This window comes from Bremia lactucae, linkage group LG1, assembly GCF_004359215.1.
Source record: "Bremia lactucae strain SF5 linkage group LG1, whole genome shotgun sequence".
NCBI lineage: Eukaryota > Oomycota > Peronosporomycetes > Peronosporales > Peronosporaceae > Bremia > Bremia lactucae.
This window is the reverse complement of record NC_090610.1, coordinates 12102301-12128473: the sequence shown is the minus strand read 5'-3', so window position 1 is coordinate 12128473 and position 26173 is coordinate 12102301. Positions and strand designations below refer to the sequence as shown.

General features: G+C 44.8%; 3 protein-coding genes across 3 annotated transcripts; 1 reads left to right on the top strand and 2 right to left on the bottom strand.

The window, feature by feature from the left end:
- The first annotated feature begins 7235 nt into the window (after positions 1–7235).
- Positions 7236–9345, top strand: CCR75_008147 (uncharacterized protein). The gene is made up of 2 exons (XM_067966201.1): positions 7236–7698; positions 7770–9345. The coding sequence occupies exons 1-2, from the start codon at positions 7273–7275 to the stop codon at positions 9159–9161; spliced, it is 1818 nt and encodes a 605-aa protein (XP_067815141.1). The 5' UTR covers positions 7236–7272; the 3' UTR covers positions 9162–9345.
- CCR75_008146 (uncharacterized protein) lies at positions 9340–11304 on the bottom strand (the record flags this gene model as incomplete). The annotated part of the gene is made up of 1 exon (XM_067966200.1): positions 9340–11304. One exon carries the CDS (start codon positions 11302–11304, stop codon positions 9340–9342), a length of 1965 nt encoding a protein of 654 aa, XP_067815140.1.
- A 469-nt stretch (positions 11305–11773) lies between these two features.
- Positions 11774–13858, bottom strand: CCR75_008145 (uncharacterized protein; the record flags this gene model as incomplete). The annotated part of the gene is made up of 1 exon (XM_067966199.1): positions 11774–13858. The coding sequence occupies one exon, from the start codon at positions 13856–13858 to the stop codon at positions 11774–11776; it is 2085 nt and encodes a 694-aa protein (XP_067815143.1).
- Between the last annotated feature and the right edge of the window lie 12315 nt (positions 13859–26173).

Below are 26173 nucleotides of genomic sequence, written 5' to 3'. Positions count from 1 at the left end.
GGATCGAGAGTAGGCGCTTCTACTCTTGATCTGTATGCGCCTCCGAAGTTAACTTCGGAGATAACTCAATTACCAACCCTAGAACCTAAGCGGTTCTTGAGAGATCTGCATTGTGGGAAAATCAAGCAGATCTGCGTACTCGTCACAGAGGACGATTACGTAACCGACATTCGGTCAGCGGTAATTTTTGCAGAGAACGAACGGGTTCTCAGCAGCTCATCGATGGACGAAAGTGTCCTCGATGTGAAGACTCGGATTGAAAGATACAGTACTCAATCTTGGGAGTCACTCAAGGGAAATCCTCTATACGAGGATTTAATAGAATTCAGGGATGTATTCCCTGAAGCAGTTCCATGCGAGTTGCCTAAGGATAAAGGCACTCGACATGAGATCGAGCTCAAACCGGGCTCGAAGTACTGTGTCATGAAGCAGTGGCCACTGCCTCGTGAGCAAGTACTTGCGATCGATAAATTCTTTACCGATCGAGTAAAAGCAGGCCATGTGAGGGAATCAACCTCCCCACATAGCTTTTCGACCTTCTATTTGCGAAAGGCCACAGGAGGGTGGCGGATAGTGCACGCATTCAATAAACTGAATGCTGCAACAATACCGGCTCAAACGCCGATACCGAGAAAAGACGTAATCATAGATGGTATAGCTAAGAGTACGATCTTTTCTTCTATAGATCTAATATATGGATTCTATCAAATCCTTATGCGTGAGCGGGACATTCCGTACACAGCAGTGAGCACTCCCGGTGGGATGCTCTGGGAATGGCTAGTGATTCCTCAGGGGATTAGTAACGCCCCTGCAACATTCAACAGATGTGCAACAAATCTGTTGAGACCGGTGCGAGAATTCGCACCGAGTTATTTTGGCGATGTATTCGCCCATAGCCGGGCCATGGATGGTAAAACGGGCGTGGAAGCTCAAAAAATTCACGTTCGTCAGGTTCTTACACTTATGCGAAAGCATAAGTTGTACGCGAATCTCAAGAAGTGTATATTCGCTGCAAGCGAAATACCACTTCTTGGGTGCATCGTCGGTAAACACGGCGTGCGCCCTGATCCCGAAAAGATCAAGGCAATCACCGACTGGCCAGTTCCAGTCGATGTCAAAGGACTTAGAAAGTTTCTTAATTTAGCGGCGTACTTGCACAAGTACTCACGCAATTATGCAGAAATGACAGTTCATCTCTCTCGTCTCTTGAAAAAAGACGAGAAATGGTTATGGAATGCGGATTGTCAGCGTTCGTTTGAAGGTATCAAGCAAAGCTTGATGCAATAGCCCATCTTGGCAATTGCAGATCAAGACAGACCATTCCATGTGGTCTGTGACGTAAGCGATTTCGCAATCGGCTGCGTGTTAATGCAATACGTCGTCTACCAATCGCGCGAGCTGCAACCAGCTGAACGCTATTACCCAGTGCATGACGAGGAACTCCTTGCCATGATATATGCATTGGCTAAATTTAGGGTCCGAGGAGATAGACCGTTCATCGTACATACATACCATGCGTCATTACGCACGGCCGTAAATAGCCCACACCTCTCGCAAATAATGGTGAGGTTGCTATCCTTCTTCGCGGAGTATAATTTCTCCGTCGAATATAAACCAGGACGAGTTAATGTCGTCGCTGATGCGGTATCACGCCGACCCGATTTCGAGTCAGCTGTACACCCCAACAGTGAATAAGATCTTACTGTTGCAACACTCACTACGAGTGTTCCGTCGTCACCCTTAGTTGATGCCATAAAGTGCATATAAAGAAGATAAGGACCTTCTTTGTTTGATGGATCATTTAATGAATCCATCCGATAAATATTTTAAAAATTTACAGGCTTTATATCGATCGTCATCCGATCGATACACAACACGTAACAGCTTATTGTATTACACAGCCGTTAACGGCGACACCCCACGTGTCGTCGTCCCAACTCACAATGATTTGCGCTTGCGCATCATTTAGGAGTGTCACGATGCACCAGCAAGTGGGCATCGTGGATGTGAAAAGACTTATCTTACAGTGAACTTGATACTTTAACTGGACCCGCCAGTATCAGTTCGTGCGCAAGTACATTCGTGCTTGCGAGGTATGTCACGGGTGAATCCTAGCCCTTCATCATGTGCACCTCTTCAAACTCTTTTACTTACGGTAAAGCGTTGACAGTCCGTATCTATGGACTTCGTCTTCGGATTTCCCCAAGACGATCACAAAAACAATGAAAAACCTTGTTTTTGTAGACAGATTCAGCAAGATGGTACATCTTGCTGCAGTGCGAGTCGATTACGGCTCCGGGTTGTGCCCGTGTCTTTATCGACACGGTATTCAAACTCCCATGGGTTACCCCGTGAATTGGTTTCGGATGAGATCCAAGAACCACGGCGGAGTTCTGGCAATCCGTGTTCCGATCTCTCGGAACACGGCTGACTATGTCAACATCCGATCACCTAGAAACGGATGGTCAAACAGAACGCGTAAATCGCGTCTTCGAAGAGATACTTCGAGGTAATGTCCAATCATATCCAAATGAAGCGAGTTCTTACCGATGGTCGAATTCGCCATCAATAATTGGGTGCATGCGTCAACAACGCATACACCGTTCTTTGTGAATGGCTTACGCCATCCTTGCATACCCACCCAATTAGAGGGATCCTCAAGTTTAAGGGGGGGGACTCGCACGAGCAAATCCAATTCTGGCTCATGCTTATCACGCGTCGAAGATCACAACGACGCGAGTGATGTCGATGTCGGAGATATCGACATCGAAGATGAGAAAGATCTGATGGCAGTGCGGACAAAGCGTACTGAAAAATACAAAACAAATGAGTTAGCAGAAGAGTTTCTGCTAACTCGAGAATCAATACTCCGTTTCGTTCAGGATTCCGTTGCTAACACAGTGGACCGACAGAAACGGAATGCAGACAAACATGGAAGAGCAAATGTTCATTCATTTAATATTAATGATCTCGTGCTACTCTCTACGGTAAACCTACCTAAGCATGTAGTCACTAATGTGGGTAGCAGTAAACCACTACACAAGTTCATTGGTTCTTTCCGTGTACTGCATCGCAGAAGCAATGCATACAATAGAATTGCCACGTAGGATGCGAACGCATCCTACCTTTTAGGTTGGTCGGCTCCGCCCGTACCATCAGTACGCGGCTTCTTCCGAGGACGGATTTGACCACCTTTTTCAAGAATCCCCAAAAGTTTCTTGTGATCGCGAACCAGATTCTCATGCTGAACCTAAAGTTTTTCATGCCGGTTCCAAATAACCTTGAAACTGCGATGAACTGACGACAGCTCATCGCGAAGAGCGTGATATTACCGTTCGTAATCCAACATGGAGTACGCACTCTTCGAACGTTTGGAAGGCTGTTCGATATAGTGAGCCTGCACTGTCGCTCCAACGAGCGTGGCTGGCCGCGCTCGTGGTCAAGCCCCTCCTCCATCATCGAGGAAGTGGTCCATTTTTGTCGATCCTCAACATTATATCCGACCCACGGTTCGGATCTAATTTTCCCTCCTCCACCACAACCATTGAAGGATTCCCACGGTGTTCAACGTTTCCTTGTGGAACGTAGCCAAAACCACTGTGATGTGAAGGGACAGCGAACGAATTATCTTGTTCGCTGGCGTGGTTATCCGCCTTCACATGGCAGCTGGGAGCCTCGTTTTCAGCTGGCTGCTGACGTTGAGGGCCTCGTCTATCTGTATGACAAGACCCATCCGATGGTCCAGAAGGTCCATCGGAAAACACGCGCCCCTGGCGCCTGTAGTTCGATTGCAAAACGTCAATTGCATACCGCATCTTAATAGAGATGCGAGCCCTCCCCCAGAGCGAAAGGGTATAGACATCCCTTTTTACTCTCTTCGTGCTCTCAACTCAACACGGACAGGGATTACCCCACGTGAGGCATGGAAGCCCATCCTCACGTGACAGCTGATGCAATTTATACTTTGCACCGGTTGGAGTTCGTTTCTCAAACTTAACGCGATTCGCGTTAAGTCTTTGTTACATATTAATTAAGAACCTTTAAGTGTTAATTTGATGCAACGATACACCCCGTTACATATATGCATCACATGCACAAGGGTTGGTCACAAATGTGAACCACACCAAGTGGTGGTCTAATCACTTTAATTAAGTATATTGACCATCCCTTTAAGTGCCTTAAGTGTTTTTAACGGAAGCCAAGCTTCGCGTCCTATGTCTTTAACATTGCGAATGAACGTGGAGAAGCTGAAGCTGAGGGACCCACATTAGGCGCAAGGTATCGCTCGCTCTCCAAGTCCTGTTCGTGGAGGGAGAAGTCATTCGGCTGAAAGTTTCCGCCTTCTCTGTCCCCCTCACCCGAACGACGCTCGACTCACAGTCGGCGTCACCATCGGTCTCCTTAGCCAGATGGGGACATGTGACCTCATTTGGGTTTTCATACCGTTTTAGACGACCCACGTAAAAAAACGGGGTGCGTCTTCATATACGGGGGAAGGGTGAGCCTATAATTTAGGTCTCCAACCTCTTCAACCACAGTAAAAAGCCCAATGAAACGCGGCTGCAACTTCGTAGTACCTCCAGGTAGTACAGAAATTGCATTTTTTGTAGGGTAGCAGTACTTAATAGTACTTTTTCACCCACTTTAAAGCGTTCATTTTTGATGCGACCATTTCGGTCCGCATATTCTTTTTGCTTGTCCTGTGCGCTTGCCATTGCGTCACGGACTTAACGTGTGATGGCTAATCGCTCATCCACAAAGCGTTGAGCCTTGCTCACGCTTTTAGCATCAAACTCGCCTATGATACCGCCAAGAGGTCGGTCATAAGGCGTAGTTTTATTGACCACTGCTAAACTGGCAGGGTCATTTGGGAAAGTTTCTGTCCTTGAGATGATACCCTCATGGGTCATCGTCATATTGACGAAACTATGCCCCTCTTTCGCACCGAGCATAGTGAGGGACCCTCCCCCACTAAGACTCGGGCTGCACACAAACGAGACTAGCGTCAGAGGATGGCGCAGTCAGTTAATATAAAACAATGTCTCACTTATTACGGCGTGAACACTGTTATTCATAGCGAACTCCACTAAGTGCAATTGCTTGCTTCACTCTTTGGAAGTTGCTATAGTGCGTATGACATCCGCCAGGACCCGATTGGCACGTTCTGTTTGGCCATCGGTCTAGGGATGATCTGCGGTCGACATGTGAGCTTGCTACCTAGCAGCTCGAACACATGTCACCAAAATCCAGACGTAAAACGTGGATCCCTGTCCGATATTATGGACTCGAGCATCCCGTGTAGTCGGTAAACATGATCCAGGAACAAGAGCTGCCTCCTTGCCTGTGATCGATTTCTTACATGGTGCTTAATGTACCATTTTGCTCAGTCTGTCTACAAAGACGACTAGCCCTGTCCGACCTTTATGATCCGGCGGCATGCCAAAGATGAAGTCCAGACTTACTGACTTCCAACAGTTGGTTGGAATCGGCAGCGGCTTCAGTGGCGCACTGCTGGACGGTGCAGGCTTAATGCGCTGACACTGTTCGCAAGAGCGAATATAGTTGGCCACCCATCTATATANCGTCGTCACCTTGCACAGAGACACGTGCAGGTGACCGTATGGGAGACCGTACGAAAGATCGTACGGGCGATGAGGGATCATCCTCATCGTCGGATCCAAATAGACTGTTTACTCGTCTATCAAAATGAGCCCTCTCATTCGAAGGCTCATAGTCAGCCGCATGACGGATATCAGGCGACTGTTCCATTCTCCCCGAGTCGGCCATTTCATCCGACTCGCACTCGTAGTCGACCTCCAAAGAGGGGTCGTATTCACGTGGTGAATCACCACGTGCACTCGCAACATCTAGTGTTGTGCGAGTGGAAAACACAACGGCAGACGGAACGTCTGCCGCAAGAGATAACAGTGCGTCACCCGCGGCTGCACGAACCGCAGCCGAAGGCGCAGCACTATCGTCACCCCGCATGAGTTGATCCTTCATGCGATGGAATTTAAAATGATGGATCTGACTAATTAACATCGTTTTAAAAATTAAGTGGTCACATAGCGACCACTCCATCCAATAACATTCAGAGTGATTGTCGTTTAAGGGAGGGGTGATGTAACGGGGTGTATCGTTACATGAAATTAACACTTAAAAGTTGTTAATTAATATATTATCAAAAGGTAGATAATATTTGGAGGATATTACTTTATGTAGTAATTTTCTGAATTCTTATCCATACATAGGTATAGGCCATTATATCTATTTATTCCGCAGACTAATCAGCTGTAGGAGTAATCAAAGAGAGTTACGAATAAGAAAGAGATAAGAATTCATTTACATGTTTAGTATTAGGTTATATTTAAGTTAGCATTTACAAAGATAGATTAAGAGACACTTAACTATATTTAATACAGTTTTCATTTTGACCTCTTAAGTCTACTTGTCTTAAGAGAAGTCTTCCTCTACACGTACAGTGTACGTCACCTGACGTAAGGCACCACTCATAACTGAAGCAGTGTGAAGTGGACTTGTACTGAAACAGTACAAGTCGTAGTGCCCCATTTCAATTTCTATTTTGATAGGTTCTTGTATTATAAGACTATAAAAGATATTAAATGAGAGATGGTTAACTGATTTTGGCCGGAAATTTTAATCAATGAATCATCCAGCAAAACAGCTTTGACGGGCTTTTTCCATTGTGGCTTTTTGCTACGTCATGACCACTTGAGGTAATTTAAATAGTCCCAAAATACGTTTCCTTTTACACTAACCGTGCAATACTAGCAGAGAGGCCTTACTTTTATAACCACATCCTTTCAAAAAAGCGAAATAATTAATTTATTTGGTAGTAGCACACTTTTCTAAAATAATAACCTCTTTACAATATCAGGAAGAGACGTCCTTAGCATTATTAATTTAGACAGGTCCTACTGCTTTCATTCATATCTATTAACCAATTGGTTACTCTTCTAATCGAACTTTAACGTTTTTCAATTAATTAAGATACAATAGGGGCATACGAAAACTTCAGTAGGATAAGTGAAGGCGAGACCATCCAATAGAATAATATCACAAGCTAATGGTGCAACGTCAGCTTAGCTATTGAAAGCGCTAAGTAGGGCTTACCAACGTTTCTATTAAAGAAGCCAAGCTCGCGACACCGCGTCACTTTCTGTCAAGACGGCGGTACTAGATCTTGGAAAGATTTTTCCACGGTCTGCAATCTTCTAGACTTTAGTATGATACGTGTAGAATGAAAAACGTATGAGATTTGTCCTTATTTATTGCGTCAGCTCGACATTTTTCGTTTTCTCTCCAAGATCTTTCGGCAAATTAAAAATGCCATTAAGTGCCGCGGTGTCGAGCCATGACCTAGAATTAGGGAAACTTCAGACAAATAAAAGCTGGGAAAACTTGAAAATTGCGGATGGGCTCAAGGACCGTGCAAATACCATGCGTGACCTTAAATACTATGGTCTAGTCGTCCCCTTGACAATATTTATTGAAAGTCTGCTTGAAAATCAATACTTTTTTGGGGTGTGTGCAGGGGAAGAACAGAAACGGCTGTACCAGGAACTTCCATTTCGCGTGTTACCTGGTATGCGTCGTCGATCCTTCCGCAGCGAGCGCTATTATCCGCAGCTTCGTCCACGCAGTTCGTGGGCCAATTTAACGCGATTCGTGCACAAGGTACAATACCTTATTAAGAACCAAATTTGTGGTCCCAAAATAATAATATTGACAATAATGTATAATTCTAGCAAGGAGAGCACAAGCCCTTACTTGACGACGAAGACGAGACAGCGGAGCCATCGTATACGTACCCATTATTGTTGTCGTGTCTTGTTGCCGTGATCAATGCATTTCAATATGGCTACAATACAGCCGTGACAGGTGCGATGAATCCTGCTGTCATCTTTCCGAATCACTCGAATATGATGTGGGCGCTCTGTGTCTCGAGCTTTGCCATTGGTGGACCCATTGGTTCCATCGTTGGCGGCCAATTGAGCACTCTATTAGGCCGTCGACGCACAATGTTTGCAAATTCGTGCCTCTTTGTCCTCGCTGGTGCAGTCATGGCGTGTGCGATCAATATGTACATGTTAATTGCCGGTCGTTTCTTGGTAGGCATTGCTTCTGGCACGGCAACAGTGATGGTTCCGCTTTATCTTGGGGAACTTGCGCCCCCGAATCTTCGTGGTGCCCTTGGAACCACGTATCAACTTGCCATGGTCCTTGGCATCTTGTGGACAATAATTATGGCTTTTGGCTTTGCCGGACCCAGCTTAAGTGCGATGCAACCAGGATGGCGCCTTATATTTGGGTTTACGGGAATTCTCGGGTTTGTGCAATTAATTCTCGCACCGTGTTTGGTGGAAAGTCCACGGTGGTTATTGACCAATGGGAAGGCCAAGGAAGCGAAACAAACGTTGCAACGCTTGCGGCAAACTGATGACGTGTTTGAAGAACTTGATAGCATTTCCGCGGCAAATTTTAGTGAAACAGGAGATGCTCCAGGAGTTGGACAGGTGTTGCGTGATCAAAGTATTCGGTTGCCATTAATTGTGGCCGTGGTGTTGCAAATTGCGCAACAATTGAGTGGCATTAATGCCGTCATGTTTTACGCAAGTTCGTTTTTTAAAAGTGCGGGCTTGGCAAATCCACTGATGGGAATTGCATTGGTTTATATTGTCAATGTCATGGCTACAATTGTGGCCCTTATGCTGATGGATTCAGCAGGACGGCGGCCATTGTTGCTATGGTCGGTTATGGGTATGCTCGTATCGAGTGGAGTCTTGACAATGGGACTGCTTGATGTAGTGCCGTATGCAAGTATTTGCAGCGTGGGCGGAGTCATGAGTTTTGTATGGTTTTTTGAAATTGGACTCGGGCCGATTCCGTGGCTTATTGCTGCCGAGATGTTTCCAGCGAAATCGCGCACGACGGCAACTTCTATTGCAACAATGGTTAATTGGTTGGGTCTGTTTCTTATTGGCATTTTTTTTCCGACGATGCAAGAGGTGCTTAAGGACTATATTTTTGTGCCATTTGCCGCTCTCCTCGTCTTGGCACTTGGTTTTTCATACAAATTTGTCCCCGAAACTAAAGGCAAGACGGTCGATGAGATACTAAACGAACTTAATGCCAAGTAGGGCAACAACGGCGTTTAATACATGCAAAAATGGCTACACAGAGCTTTAGGCACATTAGTTTTTTTTGTATTGGTCAAGTCACTCTTTTTTACTTAAAGGTAGCCATGAGGTGGCATGAATCGAGAAAAAAACCAGCGTCGTAGCAAAAAATAAATGAACTTATTAATTTTTCCTTCCTTTACACGATCGACGCCTCCGGTTCTTCTTGAATCTGCGTCAATTGTCGAATGTTGTACATGTAATGCAGAGCTCGTGAGCTTGAACCCGTGAATTGATTCGTGTAGCTACGCTGTAGCATGGATTTACGCATGTGGGTTTCAAACTTGCAAGCCTGATGCGTTGGGGTCGGCACACGCCGCACTATTGGGGATGCAGCTCGTAAGAAAGCAAAGTCGCTATCGGCAATGTCGATTGTTTGATTTGACTGCGCTAGCACTGCAAAATGCGGTAACGAGGGCAATTCAAAATTCGACGATACATTCGAGCTCGGTTTCAATTCAAACGATTCGTGGTCGTGTTGCACGAGAACTAACAATTGAAAGAGCTGCACGTACTCGACACTTGCCCCTTTAAGGTCAAAGAGCATATTCATCACGCTAGTGAATCGAAAGCGGGTTAACGTGAAGCCAATGGAGGCTAAAATCGCGCGAAGATCGTCAATCTCGAGTAATCCCGAATGATGAAAATCAGCGGAATGAACAATCGTTTCAAGATCGGCAATGAGGAGTCCATTGTCCGTTAAACACTGGAGCACGGAGATAGCAAATCGCGATTGGAGCTCGACCATTTCGATAAAATACTTTGTCACATTTCCTAACGTGTGCGCATCGAGCTGTAGAATACTGCATAATAACGTATAATCACGAAAAATATATTGTTGAAATCCTAATGTGTTTACCAACATTGGAAGAGCAACAGAGAGTACTTTGACGAGTACAAACCCTTCGTAGATTCCATTGAGGTTGTACAAAGCGCATTGTACAAACAAAGCCATAAAGAACCCATTGAGTGTCAATAAGACAATGACGACCCCGTGCCAGACGTTTAAAGAAAAGAAGCGAACTGGAAGGTTTGGTGGAAGCTGTAGATCCCATGGAGGATCCATCGCGTGTGTCTTGATATGAAACACCCGATTGTAGATTGAAGCAAGAACGTGGCCTTGCCACCATTTCGACTTCTGATCGCGTTCAACCTCTTCCTGTAATTCGTGAACTCTCGTCATTGTGTCCAATGCACTCTCAGCTGTTTCGCTTTCCCACGCACCGAGTTCTTCGTCTGCGATTCGCGCAAGGTCGATACTTAAGTCGTGTTTGTCCGTACTATAGCCAGCGATTTCAAGAAGTCGATGTACACACTGGCGAAGATACAAAAGCACGAGACAATGCAGCAATACGAGAGCCCAGGATGCCATGACGAGGATTTTCACGAGTTTCACGTGATTCAATGCCGTTGAAAAACCGCAGATTCCCCACGCGACAGCCAAGATTAACAGCCACATGGACGGCCGGACATCAATCATATGCGAAATTTGATTCGCCTGCGCACGTCGAATGTACTTGGAAAAAGGAAACAATTGGGGCAAGCCAAATTGTCGAAGAAAGTAATGGCGAAGGACACGATACCGCACAATGTTTTTGTTTGCAATCGTACACGTATTGACGAGATTTCTTCGATACGTGGTAAAAAAGGTTGTGGGGGGTACCCACGAATCCATGTGTTTGGTCTCTTGTTTGTCAAGGTCAGTCAAAAGGTCTTGCGTCGAGATTAATTCGGCTTGATGCGCCCGTCGACTGTATTTGCCCAATTGAAGAAAAATGCAAGTCGTTTGCAACACAAGCGCAATGGCAAAACTAAAAACGACGTGGTCTGCGACTTGGAAGGCCACCATGGTTTTACTATGATGGTTAATAGGAGCAACTTCCATCAAGACTTTCAAGACGAGACTCGTGAATCCAAAGATCATTAACTCGCGGTACACCTTTTGAAGCATGTGGTAATACTTGTCGTAACGCGCAATGTAGCGTTCGACGTATTGGAGTGCACCGCCAAAAACGAGCAAGACCGTGACCAAAAGGCTCAAGTGGGCTAGCACGCGCCAGAGTTCGACATTATCGCCGACGTGGAAAAGCGACGTAGCTCCCATAACGCGAATTCCAAACTAAATCTTGTGCGACGTTGAAGCTGCTCAGTACGAAAGTGGTTTCAAGGCAAGGGCATCCCACATTGTACCAGCAAGTGGACGTATGCGTTTTCAAACTTCATTACCTACGTTTTGCACGACGGAGCAAAGTTTCAGACATGTTCTGGAAATCGGAGAAAGACGATCGACTAGATTTGACAATTCCTGAAGGAGGCATTCTCACTCAATGTTTAACCTTTTTACGGAAAAGAATTGTTGGCATGATCAATACTAAATACTATTGTAACGACCGCCATCGCGATTATCCTAAAGGCAACGGCGTTGTTGCCTAAACAAGAAACGCTTCAACGTGACGTATAAAGACAAAGAAGACCCTTTTTTTCGGATGCAAAACACCATATGCAACACTCAACTGACTTTAAAAACGAGTCCTTTTAACAACTCAGAAATAATTATTGTCGACTTTTCTAGTCTACAAAACGGTGTACACCGTATGCGAGGGTAAATTATCCATGCTTGCAGCCGACTCAGACCGAGTGTTACGCAACTCGTTTTGAGTCATCCTCTGACTTGTGTCACTACTCTCCAGCGTGGAAGTGCGAGCGCGAGAGTCTGTTTTCGACGGTCGTAGCGTATTGGAGACGCGATAAAGCGATAGGCGACGCAATCGCGACGTATTCACGGAAGAAGTGCGCGGACTTTCCGAGTGCTCCATCGAAGGTGGCACTGACGGTGCTTGTCGTTCTGAGCCAGAGGCATTGGCATGATTGGCCCGGAAAGTGGCGTTTCCAACGCCCTCAAGCGTTGTTTGGCTTCGTTGCAACAGCGGGTGTTGCCGCACTTGGCTACTTTGTAAATGTTCCCTTGCAATGTCCTGTTGCGCATTGGCCAATAATACAAGCAATTGCCCATACTCGACTTTCGTCCCATTTAATTCAAATAGCATTTTGGCGACGGTATTAAACCTAAATCGAGCCAGTCGGAACCCAAACGCACATAAAACGGTTCGAAGGTTATCGACATCAATTTTGCCCGTCTGGCGCGAATCGTAAGCGCGCAGTTCTCGTCGCAAATCCATAATTGCATAATCCTGAGCCTTTAGACACTCGAGTAATGACGTGGCAAATTCCGACCGCAATTCGACAATTTTGCTAAAATGGGTTATTACTTCGCCAAGTGTGGTGGCCTCGACCCGTAAAATACTGCAAATCATAATAAATGACCGAAACATTCGTTGTTGAAAGACAAAGACGTTTAAAAAAAGAGGAAGTGGCACAGCCACCGCCGCCCCCAATCCATAGTCTTTCGAAATCTCCTCCAGGTCATAGAGCGCACATTGGACAAGCAATGCTATGTAAAAGCCATTGAGAATAAATAAAAACATCACGACCACATGCCACGCTTTGCGTGAAAAGAAACGCAATTTGAGCTCAGGTGTGCCAATCTGTGCGCCACTGATCGCACGACCGGTGCGTAACTTGGGTTGTTTCAAGTGATTGATATTGCGACAGCACGTTGCCATGAGTTGCAGTCCTTCATCACGCTGCAAGAGTGCGTGGCGCTGTGCATTGCGTTGGTCTTCGACTTCCTCGACTTCTTCGAGCACGCGATTCATGGTGTCCAATGCATTGTCAGCGGCTTCGCTTTGACACGCCAGTGTTTCTTCTTCCGCAATAAATCGTAGATTAGCCAATAACGTCGGTTCGTGAGGACTGTGCCCCGCGACGACAAGAAGATGTCGGACACACGTACGAAAGTACAACACAACGGCAATGTGCACGAGCACGAGGCCCCAGGCAAATACAACAAACACTTCTACCAGTTCGTGGCCATTGGAAAGGTCCAATTGCACTTGATGCAACGTGCTCAAGACGCCACAGATGCCCCACGCCACGGCAAGTAAGAGTAGCCACATGGTTGGTTCGACCTCAATCATGTGGGAAATTTGATTTGCTTGCGCACGTCGCAGATATTTGGAAAAGGGAAAAAGCTGGGGGAGGCCAAAACGACGTAAAAATAAATGACGAAGTAATCTTCGCTCCATGACTTCGTTGTCAAATCCTTGAATCATTCGAGAGGAGTGAAACCACCATTTCGAGGCCAGGGGGTGGGTTGGTGCGGCTGTGGGCGGAGTCCCCGCTGGTGGACTGATGCCATCGACGAGGTCTTGTGCGGTAATTAATTCCGTTCGATCGGCGAGTTTATTACATTTACGGAGTTGAAGGAAGACCACAATGGCTTGAAGAATTAATGCCAGCGCAAGAATGATGATGGTGAGGTCTGCGACTTGAAACGCCAGCATGGTTTTCGAGTCGGGTGCGACGCCAGGGACTTCTTTAAACAATTTTAAACCAAGACTAATTAACCCCAAAATCATGAGTTCTCGGTACGCTTTCCGCAGCATGTGCTGGTACTTGTCATACCGTGCGAGGTGGTGTTCCACATAATGGAGTGCTGACTCGAAAAACACGAGACATAACGCCAGTATTGACAGATGCACCAACACCCGCCAAAACTCGACATCGTTCCCTACTTGAAAGAGTGATTTATCTCCCATAGCCAAAGTTAAACAGTGAGACCTTTGGTACCGTGCGGTTGTGTCGAAAGGCTGTGGTTCGACCCCATCTCAGACGTCATCATGATAGAATACACTTAAATTTATATCTTTTGATTGTCTATGCCCGCCAGATGGAAAAAGAGGTCTGAACGGATGTATCTCGTCGGCTGATGGCGTGCCCACCTTTCCTATTCAGCGTATTCACCCACAAGATGCACGACAGGAGGGTCATGGCATTTTTGTCTTGTCGTAATTGAATGAAAGGCCTTTGACGATTCGAGTACTGTCCCCTTGCGTATTTGTTCCATCACATGTGATGTGGAATCTCTAAGTGCACTGCTTGCTTGTGGCTATGGCGCCTCGTGCGAAGACAAGAAACAGGTTCAGTGGGACGATGGCCTCCTCATAGAAGGCCTCGAGAATGTTTTGGCGGGTAAAAACGTAGCTGCCGTCTTCAAAATCGAATAACACTCCCTAATTGCATACCTTTATGACGCTAAAGAGCTACAGTATACTACGGTACAGCAACTGCCGTTCACATGAAGACTCACAGCCCTACACCTTGCGAAAATTTGTCCTCACTAAAAGTTGCGCTTTTGACGCATCTATTTGCCGACAAGACAAGGCTACCACGTTGCTTAAACAGTCTTGATCAAGATAATCGCGATGTTGTTGTACTTGCTACAACAGTGCACGAAGTACCAATCAAGTGTCACGAGTTTGCCTTCGAAAAATCAAGTCCTGAGCTTTACTCGACGATGAAGGTGCCACATTGTAAGATCTGAAAGTTGGTACTGTCCATCCTGCGTAATCTGCCATCAAAGCCTTGCGCTCAGCGCATGAATATTCTTTTTTTGGCACGTGCGGGCCAGCAAATTTTTGGTCATCGACAATCCAGTGAGGACCCGAGGCAAAATATCCAGAATATATGAGGCGTGTCATTATAAGATTGGTTTTAACTGGCTTTTGCACGTAATCCTTATGGAAGCATTAGTGCTTCAAATGGTATGAGAACACCCGTCTCACCCGCGGCGTAATGGCCGCTAATCTCGATGTGACATGTCATGTTGAGCAATGAAGTCGTGCTTTATTGCATCTGGCAGATATCGTAGACTTGACAGCATACCGCAAATTCTACAATTACGCCTGGAATCTTAATTTCTTTATACGCGGCATGCCAACTTTGTGCAGTATCAAAAACTTATTAGATTGCACAATTTAGAGTTGCTAATACGCCAAAGCTGATAGGACTAAAATCTATAAATTGGACACCCCTAAGATTTGTGCATGATTTTTTATCAACTCAACATACGGTGGAGCTCAAGTCGTCGTTTTCAACGATTGCACGCGGTCATATAGATGTTTTTTTCCGGTCTGTACGTCAAGCAGGTACGAGAACCTTGGTGGCCAACAAGTGATTTTTATATTTAAGTTGCGCCAACGGTTTCTTTTGGCCCAATCAAGTCTTTGTACTCGCTTGACAGGGAGTCAGCACATATTTATGTAACGGGGTGCCCATAACATAAATATTATTTCCTTTCATTGGGCATGATAAATAAAGTGAAACAAAAATTATTATCTTTACTAATTTTGACTTGAAAGTTCTAATATTACCAAATTTGGTAATATTGACGCAATAAGACAGTAGTTCCTTTAATTGGTTGATTTAAGTTTAAATGGACCCCGCCAATTGTTATAAGACACGATTTGTGCAATGCGCAAGTAGTCCCCATACATAGTTTCTTTTGTTATTCATATAATTAAGGCAGCAGTAGATAGAACGTAGGAACTTGATATATTAATACAGCATTAATTTTTCTCTATTTTAAAGCTGTAGAACTACACACTTCCATTCGGTGTGACGACTTCCTCAATTGAGACGCGTCTCAAGCTCGTATCCAGCGGGCGGAAGAAGTGCTTGGTCGATTTTTCGGAGTTGTTAACTTGAAACTAAACTTTGGTAGCTAAGACTACTTAGTTACCTGTAATCTTCCTGTGCTCGTCGTGTACGTAAGTAAACGAGCCACCCCACATTTACTGTAATTAGTGTAGGTTGTCTAGTACTGTTGCCAGTACTAGCAAATGGTGCCCGTTACACCTGGTAGCACTTCGAAGTCCTTTTAACGGCCCACGCACGTTCCTTCCAACATGGACATGTTGGATAGGGAGCTTTTAAGCCCTCAAGAATGCTATCACGCAACGCATAAAGGCTTACTGATTTGAGTGATTTTGAATGAAGAGCGATCGAACGGATGAGCTATGTCGTAGGCGGGCCAGCCGTTTGCGACACTGTTCACTCTGAACACAGATGAACAACAAGCGGCCATAGCCGAGTTCAGTCAACACGAACTCGACGGGGCCCCATAAAAGTAGCCTTGCTTCACCAACAAGGCTCTCAGCACGTGGAGGTGTTAAAAGAACAGGGTGCTCAACAGTCGAAATTGGTTGTTGTTGTTGAGATGGCAGCATTTACATGCTGTTAGCGAGCCGACGCTTCGCGTCGACCTGAAAGCTTAAAGATAGAAATCTCTAAGTTTAAGGCAGTCGAAGGCGACTCCATTTGAGATGGTTCGTCGAATTAGACGACGCCATAGAAGCTTGCCGCATCAATGATGATGCGACGAAATTAAAATTTGGCATGTCTAACTTAGCCAGACGTGCCAATCTTGGGCCTTAGGGCTTAAGCTTCACGACCCATTAGATTTTGGGTCGTATGATGTCTTTAAGACCCGGCTCAGGCAAACATTTGAGCCACCACGTGCCGAATTCAGGGCTCGAGTTGAGCTCCTAAATTTAAAGCAGGGCAAACGGGACCTATATGCTTATCCAGCACACATGATACCTAGTCAGTTGTATTGTGAGTTTATCCAATTGATGAACAAACACAGTAATTGTTCGACCTCTCGAATGCGTTGAGTGGTACGAAACAAGAATGCTTGCTTAGAAAGCAACATCCAAAAAAAAATGAAACGCCTGTCTACAAGAGGCAGTGCGAAAGTCCTAGATCGAATGTAGGGATCGTAAAGGATCTCGCTGTGAATGCGCAATAACAGCTAAAAGTAGTCGGGGGAGGATACTCTCCGAAAAAACTTTGGGGAATAACTTCCCATGGATCTGCGGGAATACGTCCCAGAAATCTGTGGTCAAATGTTCCCAGATATTTTTGGAAATTAGTTCCAAATAGGAAACTGATACATAATTTTTTTAGTAAACGATCAAGTGTAGGCGCTTATTCACTTGGTCTGATAGCGCTTCCGAAGTTAACTTCGGAGATAACTCAATTGTCAACGCTGAAACTGAAACAATTCTTGCGTGATCTGCGAGTGGCAAAGTCAAGCAGATCTGCGTACTTGTCAGAGATGACAACATGAGAAGTTAGACACGAAATATTAACATCAGAATGCTAGTAGTGATATTAATATTAGTGTGTTCGCAAATATAGCTATGTGGCCGATATTTGGTCGGCAGTAGTATTTCCTGAGAGCGAACGGGTTCTCAGCAGCTCATCGAAGGACGAAAGGGTCCTCGATGAGAAGACTCTATTGGAGCGTTTTACGTCCCAAAACGGGGAGTCTTTAGAAATTGATCGAATAATTGGATGTATTCTTTGAATCCAACCGTGCGAGTTGCCTAAAATTAATGGCACTCGGCATGAAATCGACCTGATGTCTGGTTACAAATACTGTGTCATGAAGCAGTCCCCATTGCCCCGTGAACAAAAATTAGCGATCGACAACATCTTTGCCAATCGATTAGCAGCGGGTCATGTGAGAGAGTTAAGCTCTCACATATCTCCGACCTTCCGTGTGCGTGCCGCAACAGAAGGGTAGAGGAAATGCATGTGTTCAATAAATTGAACGCTGTAACGGAACCGGCTCAAACGCTAATACCATAAAAAGGCGTAATCATTAATGGTATATGAAAGAGTACTGTTTCTTTGTCAATGGATCTGATGGATGGATTTTTATCAGATCCTTATGCGTGAACACGATATCCCGTTCACAGCAGTAGGCATCCCAAGCGGAATGCTACGGAAGTGGCTAGTTATGCCACAGGGGCTTAGTAATGCCACAGGGGCTTAGTAATACCCCTGCGACATTCAACAGATGTGATACGAATCTGTTAAGAAATTGCGGGATTTTGCGCCGAGCTATTTTAAGTACGTCTTCGTTCATAGCAGAGGCTTGAACGGGAAGTCGGACGTTGAAGTATATCGTATACACGTCCAAAAGGTTCTTACACTTATGCGTAAGCATGAGTTGTACGTAAATCTTAAGAAGTGCATATTCGCTGCAATCGAAATACCACTTCTTGGGTGCATCGTGTGTAGCCACGGTGGACGCACTGATCCTGACCGCTCATTCATTATAAGGACCATGCGTCTTTACGCACGGCCGTGAACAGTGTACATTGGTCACAGATGTGAACCACACCCGAGTAGTGGGTCCAATTACTTTAATTTAGTAATTGACTATCCCCTTAAGTACTCTCGCAAAGAATGGCAAGATGGTTGTATTTCTTCGCGGAGTACAACCTATCCTTAGTATATAAATCAGGACGAATTAATGTCATCGCTAATGCCGATTAGCGCCGGCCCGATCTTGAGCCGGCTAAGCAAAACAGCAGTGAGGATGAGCCCACTGTTGCAACTATCAACATTGAGCATGAGTCCACTATTGCAACAACAAGTGTTCCTTTGTCAACGTTTCTTGTCGTTAGAAGAGTCTATCAAGAAGACAAAAGCACTAGTTGGGCTGATGAATAACCTTAAAAAATCGATCAAAACAATACTTGAAAGGATTGTCGGAATTGTGTTGATCCTCAACGAATCGATACACAACACGCAATGTTTAACCGTATTACACAGCCATTGCTGGCGAGACACCTCGTGTCGTCACCTCATTCCTAACAATTTGCGTTTACTCATCATGAATGAGTACCGCGATGCACCAATAATTCACTAGGTGCTCCATAGAATTTAAATAACTTCTGCCTTTATTATTCAAATTATGTTCAAAGCTGTATGCATAGAAGTTGTGGTCTTGAAAACGCCTGTGCGCAAACCGAATTCCGGAAAAAAATCTTATGGCCATTGACAACCAACCAATTAGCCGAGTCGCAATTTCTATTTTTGGGTGAAACAACGCAAGTATTACGACGGATGCCTATGACGGCAAAAAGTATGGTGGCTTTATGTAACGGGGCACCTTTTGCTAGTACTGATAAGAGTATAAGTCAACCTACACTGATTACAGTGAAGGTGGGGTGCCTCGCCTACTTCACGCACACGACGTGCAGATGAAGTTTCTAAGTAGCTACAAAGTCTTAGCTACTAAAGGTAAATTCTAAGGCTTCAGAATAGGTAAATTGTAAAGCTGTATTGATATATCAAGTTTTTTATAACGATCTTTACCTACCGGCTTTAATATATTCAGAATTACTATGCAATGCGCCTCCTTGAGCGACGCCAGTCGTGTATGGTAACGATTGGCGCGTTAATCCAACTTAAATCAACCAATCAATACAGCTTATGTCTTATTGCGTCAATATTGCTAAATTTGGTAGTTTTGGAACTATTAAGTCAAAATTAATAAAATGTATTAAGTTTGTGCTTCTTTATTTTTTTCCTCTTATACGAAATAACATTAATAAAAATCCTTTTAGGATATAATATTTATGTAACTAAACACCCCGTTACCTCACCTTACTTTAAACAAAAGTCACTCTAGTGACTGATGTAAAGTGGCTGAGAGTACTACTATCTCTCTTTCTGTAAATTAGCACTTGTTAATTTTATTTTAATGCCAACTTTTAATTGAGCATAGAAGGAACACCGGTAAATATCAGAATTTCACAGTTTGAAACCCGTGCGCGTCGCCTGAGAGTCCGCAAAGCTGGCAGCAGTACGGCTCAGTGCAGATATTAGCGATGCTAATGCGTCTACTGTGGATTTTTTTTTACCTGTTACTCCCATTGTAGGTGACTGGGCCGAGTCGGCGTCATCGCCCGACTCCGTGGCAACTATTGAGGCCTCCAGATCAACCGGGGCCGCGTCCATTAAACCTAAGGGTTTTGTAGTCAGCGGCGACGTTGTTTAACTCATCATATCTATTTGGTGATGCTTAAATGCATCACCAGGCACGAAGTGATCGTTAAGGTCACTTTCAAAACACTACTTCTGATGGTGCTAGCGTGCATCTCCACAAACAAAGTAATATTAAATACCACCTTGAGCGTTTTGTTAGTAAAAAAATGTAATCATTAACCAACGGGAGAGGTTCGCTTCCGGAAAGAAACCCTGGCTGTCGTCTACGGGTAACTTAATTTGCTGGTCTGTTATGACCAACGAACGATACAAATTTTATTGTTTGACTCATCCAGGCTTCATGAGCCTTGTGAAAACAATACCAAATTCTTCATCGATGACTTTTTCCGGCATTGACGGGATACCTGCAAGCGAGCAAAGGATGTCACTCCTAGGATTCAAGCTTGGAAAACACTCACTCAGAATGTGCAAAGAACAGGCCGTAATGCCTGGTTAGTTTTCGTGACCGGTTTATGAAACGGACTGTAGTCGGTGAACGCCATAAGCTGCACCGTATGTCTAGAGAGCGAGTCTTATCTTGACTTTCGTTGGGGGACTCATGTCCCTGCTGCTTTAAGGCGTAGTCATGCTTCTTAAAAAGCGTACTCTCTCCAAGACGCTTATTGGAGGACGTGCATCCCTTCGTGAAGGAATTAAAAACTTGCAATCCTTTTTACAAGCGCGTGAAGCACTCGTTTTCCAATGAACTTTCTAAGGAAGAGAACGGACTGTTGAACAAGACCCGAAACATCCACCGTTAGTTCGAGGTCCATAGCTATCATGCGAGGGTTAAACGCCAGCGAACAAGATAACTCGTTCGGACACCCTTCGCCTCGCGGTAGTTCAAAAATTATTCAACTAGGAAACGCTTCTCAAAAATTGTTCAACTAGGAAACACTTCTCTGTTCGAGCCCGTGAATGGATGTGGAGACGAGGAAAATCGGGTTTCCTCATTCGTCGAACCCGAGTCATCATAATAATATAGGTTGCGACCTCCGAAACTTGCGAATAGACGTTAATCATTAACGATTCCGTCGTCGAGACATAGCGCCGATCTTCGAAAAAATTGCCGCTAACACTTGCAAAAACCGTGCGCATGTTGCGATTAATCAGCTGTCGAACGAACGGGCGCACAATTCCCTTCAAAACGAGCTGGTGACAGCTCGTCGAAAGATCGCATCATTAAAGGATGCAGTTGATCGTCTAATTTGTGAGAACTAGACTCTTTGCCGAAACATTCATGCCTTAGTGCGAGACCTACACAGGCTTTGCCAGACGCCATAGACCTTTCAGGGGTGATTTGGAGCCAGTTGAGATCTCGTGGTGTTAGTACGGGCGAACACGTTCGACGTAAAACGTAGGATGTATATTTATCGTATGAGGTAGCTCGATCGTGTACCGATTGCCTTGGCGGTGCAGTAGACGAAACAGGCTGATATACCTAAGCAGAATTTTACGATTGTCCACATTCGCTACTACATGTTATGCTGGATTTACCGTAGACAGAAGGACTACATCATTAACTTTAAATATCAGAACGTTTGTGCTTCGATTGTTATCAGTGTTCCATTTCTGTCGTTCACCACATCAGCGATGGAATCCTGTACGAAACGGACCACTGCTTCCCGAGCCAGCAGAATTCTCCTGCTGAGTCGGCTTTGTTTTTAGCGCGCTTAGTGCGAACTGCGGAGTTAACATTCTCCACTTTAGTGAGAGCATCATTGCTCTCACTAGTAATTTTGTTGTCAATGCTGAGTATATCATATCAAAGTCAGCAAATAGACTAATCGCTTTTACTGAGTTTATCTTCTTCGTGTTGAATAAATCAATATCGGTATACTTTGCATTGACTTTTGAGTGAACGCGTGATGAGCAAGAGCTAAATTGGTCTTTGCTCGAGCGAGTGCCCCCCCCAAAAAATAGTCACTCTCAAAGAAGGTTGGAGTTTGTGATAAGCTTACGCTATCCGTTAAAAAGGTGTATGCTTTGTTGATGCATGTACCGAAATGTTGATGGCATATTGTGTCATTGGCATGAAATTACTCTTACTAGTAAACGAGTAGACGTATCCGCGAAGTATTTCTTTGAAAATTCGGTTTGCCCGTTCTGTCTGACAACTTTGTTTAGGGTGATCAGAAGGTGACATTTCCAAGTATGTCCTAAGTAATGCGAACACAGATTGCCAAAACTCCGCCGCGAACCGGATATCTTCATGCGAAATGTCGAAATATTGTGTTAAAACCGATACGATCACAGCGAAGGCTGTGATCGACTTTGTGACTGCAACAAGATGTACCATCCTGAACCGATACACAAACACAAAGAATAATACCAGTATTCTTGTGGGCGTCTTTTGGAAATCCGAAGACGAAGCTCATTGATACGGACTGCCGACACTCTGCCGAAAAGGCAGAGGTAATAACGGAGCATGAGATAAAGGGCTACGCTTCACCCGTTGAAATACTTTGCAAGCCCACATGTACTTGCGTACTAATTCATACTGACGAGGCCAGAAGAAATCGGGACTTACCGTGACATAAGTCTTCTCACGTCCACGATACCCAGTTATTGGTACTCATACTTGATGCATAACCGCCAGATCATTATGGGTGGGGATGAGGACACGAAAGCTGTCGCCAGCAATGGCTGTTGAATACCTAAGCTATTGCGTGTTGTGTATCTATCTATCTATCTGTTGAAAATTGATTCGATATTGACGAACCTTATAAAAATCTCTTATAAGATTTTTGAGGTGATTCATAAGACCTTTAAGAGCAAAACTACTTGATAGGATCTTCTTACGTTGTCAAGTAGTATTGAAGACGAAATACGTATTGCTGCAACGTGGGCTTATCCTCTTTGTTGTTTTGTAGCCGGCGCAAAATTAGGCGGCGCAAAAGAACATCAGCGACGACATCAAGTCCTCCTGGTTTATATTTAACGGAGAATTTATACTCCGTGAAGTAAAACAAATATTTCGCCATTCTTTGCGAGAGGTGTGGACTGCTTACGGCCTGCGTAAAGACGCATGATCCGTATAATACATAAACGGTCGATTTCACAAGATATAGACCCTAAACTTAACCAGTTCAACACCTCGGCAAGAAATTACTTCTATTGCACTGGATTACTATGTTCAGCCGGTTGAAGCTGACGAGATTGATAGCAGACGACGCGCTCTGGGCCGCCTGTGTCATATTACACAAACGCACAGCCGACTGCAAAATCGCTGGCGTCAAATACCACATGAAATGGTCTGTCTTGGTCTGCAATTGCCAAGATTAAGGCTTTCATCAACTTTGCTCGATATCCTCAGAGGATGGTTAACAATTAGCGCTCCATGACCACTTCACGTTTTTCTTCAACAAAGAAGAAACATGAACTGTCACTTCGTATTAATTGCGTGAGTACTTATGAAAAGTACGCCACTAAGTCGAGAAACTTTCGAAGTCCCGTCACATCGACCGGCGCAGGTCAGTCGATGATCGCCTTGATCCTTTCCGGATCAGTGCGTACACCGTGTCTACAAACGATGCACCCACAAAGTGGTAGTCCGCTTGCAGCGAGATGCACCCACGAAGTGGTATTTCGCTTGCAGCGAATATACATTTCTTGAGATTTATATACAACCTATGCTTACTCATAAGTGAAAGATCCTTGCGGACGTGGGTACGATGTACTCCAATGTCTGACTTTTCGTTCATCGCTTGACTATGAACGAAGAATATCATCAAAATAACCCGGCGCGAGATCCCAGACCAATATCAACAGATGGTTACAGATCTTTCGAATGTGGGAGGTCATTGCATTATAAGCCACCCCATATTATTTCGTTTGGGGCACTTGCTGCTGGGAACGGAATATCCGGTTCACGCACTCAGATCTAAAAGATTCCATCCATCAGATTCATTGACGATAACATGGTAATCTTTAATATTCCGTCAATACTTCCGTCATTGAGACTGACTCAAACTTACCCCTTGTCAAAACTTGCTCGTTGCATCGGCGTTTGAGCTGGTATTGATGCAGCGCTAAATTTATTGAACACATGCACAATTCGCCACCTTCCTGTTGCTCTACGCACACAGAAGGTATGAAAGGAGGCTGGCCCCCTCACATGGCCCGATGCTAATCGAACGGCAAAGAACTTGTCATTCGCTAATACTTGTTTACGAGGCAGTAGCCACTGCGTCATGACACAGTATTTGAACCTGGTATCGGGTCGATCTTGTGCTGAGTGCCTTTATTTTTAGGCGACTCGCACGGTACCCAATCAGGAAACACATCATTAAATTCGATCAAATAATTTTATAAATTCGAGTCATTTTCGAACATAAAATATTTCCATCCATCGAGGAGCGGCTGGGAACGTTCTTTCGCAGAAAATACGATTACCGATCGAACATTAGCCGCGTACTTATTATCTATGACAAGTACAGATCTGCTTGACTTGACCGCTACGCATACCACGCAAGAACTGTTCCAACAATAGCGTTGGCAATTGAATTATCTCCGAAATAAACCTCGAAATGCTACCAGATCAAGTGTGTAAGCGCTTACACTTGTTCCGACGTTTACTAAGACATATAATGTCTAAGTCTCTTCTTGGACCTTTTTTCAAAGGTTCCTGGAAATTTATTCCAACAGGTTCTTGGAGACTTATTCCCTCAAATTTTATGGGACTTATATCCTTTTTTTGGAAGCATCCTCCAACTACCTCAAGCTGTGGTTGCGCAATCAAAGCGAGATCCTTTACGACCGGCTCTACAGTCGATCTAAGACTTTTGCAATGTCTTTTATAGACAGGTGTTTCAAATTTTCTTGGATGTTGTGTCGTAGTAAGCAGCCTTGTTCCGAACCAACCCGTCTTAATTTAAAATGATCGAATTTAGACGCTGCCTGTGCTTTTGCAAAGGCGTCGGTAACATTCTCCACTTCACAATGGTGGACCTTCAAACAAAGTACGCTGCCTGTGCTTGTGCACAGCCGTCGAAATCGTACTCCACGGTGTGATGGGTCGTCACACTGAGGTCTTGTGCAGTCATGCTAACGACCGAACCATTAGTGTAGGCTATCACACTCACTTGTAGGACATCTACGCGCTTTGTGGACGCTCCAAGACGTTTATCAGATGACCATCTGATGAACGAGAGGCAGGCATCGTCACGGCTTGATGCTGCCAGTTTATGCAAGGCTCGTACTTTCTGAGCCATGGTAATCCAAAGATAATTTCAATATTTTCTGTCATCCAAATCCAGTACGATGAAATCATCCGTATTGTTCACCCTTTAACGTGTATTGAATATCAACTACATATTCCTTACTGTTACAGATGAGCCAGTTGCTAGGTACACTGTCATTCTCGTTAAAAGGAATATCGCGCTCAATGAACTTAAGCCTACAACTTTACTGCGATTGGCGTCGATAAAATTGATCGACGCATCGCAATTTACTAGGACGTTTAAGGCAACACATTTGCCACTCTAATTATCAAGGTGATGAGGTTAACCTTATCACCTGGGTAGTTACACACAATGTTTGTGTGTGTGGAGCAGCTTCCGTCAATAGTCCTACATTTTTTTGACGTTGCTGGATCAGTAGGGTGCTCCACCTACTGACCCCGACCGTTTTTTTTACGATCCGCCTCGCCGTTGCAATTTAGCTCCGCGTCCTCCGCAGTTCTCATGGGAGGTCGATCGTTTCACCCAATGTTTTTTTAGAATTAAGGAGTAGTGGCCCGTCTCTTGACATCGATTTCATGTGTCCATTATTTCAGTGGACGATTGGCTCCCGGCGGACGAAAGTCTGTCTCATCCTGATGTCCTCCTGTTCCGCTATAGAGATCGCTTCATCGAGCGACTCTGGTCAAGCCGAAACAGGTGAGTCTTGTGACAGGACCGTCTGCAAGACCTTTAATAAACACAGTTACCTGCATTTGTTCATCAATTGGATGACTCACAATACAGCTAACTAGGTGCTAGGTATAAGCGTGAAAGTCAAGCTTGCCCACCTTCAAATCCAGGACCTCGGCTCGAGCACTTCATTCGGCACGTGGCAGCTCAAATGTTGCCCGAGCCGGGTCTTAAATACCTCATACGACCCAAACTATTGGGTCGTGAAGCTTGAGCCTAAGGCCCAAGATTTGGCACGTCTGGCAAAGTTGGACATGCCAAATTTTACTTTTGTTGCATCATCATTGATGCGGCGAGCTTCAATGACGTCGTCTAATT

Bases quoted from the DNA above. Each gene is read 5' to 3' on its own strand.
- CCR75_008147 (XM_067966201.1), top strand. From the start codon at position 7,273: ATGAGATTTGTCCTTATTTATTGCGTCAGCTCGACATTTTTCGTTTTC. The intron at 7,699-7,769 runs GTACAATACCTT...GTATAATTCTAG, and splicing joins TAACGCGATTCGTGCACAAG to CAAGGAGAGCACAAGCCCTT.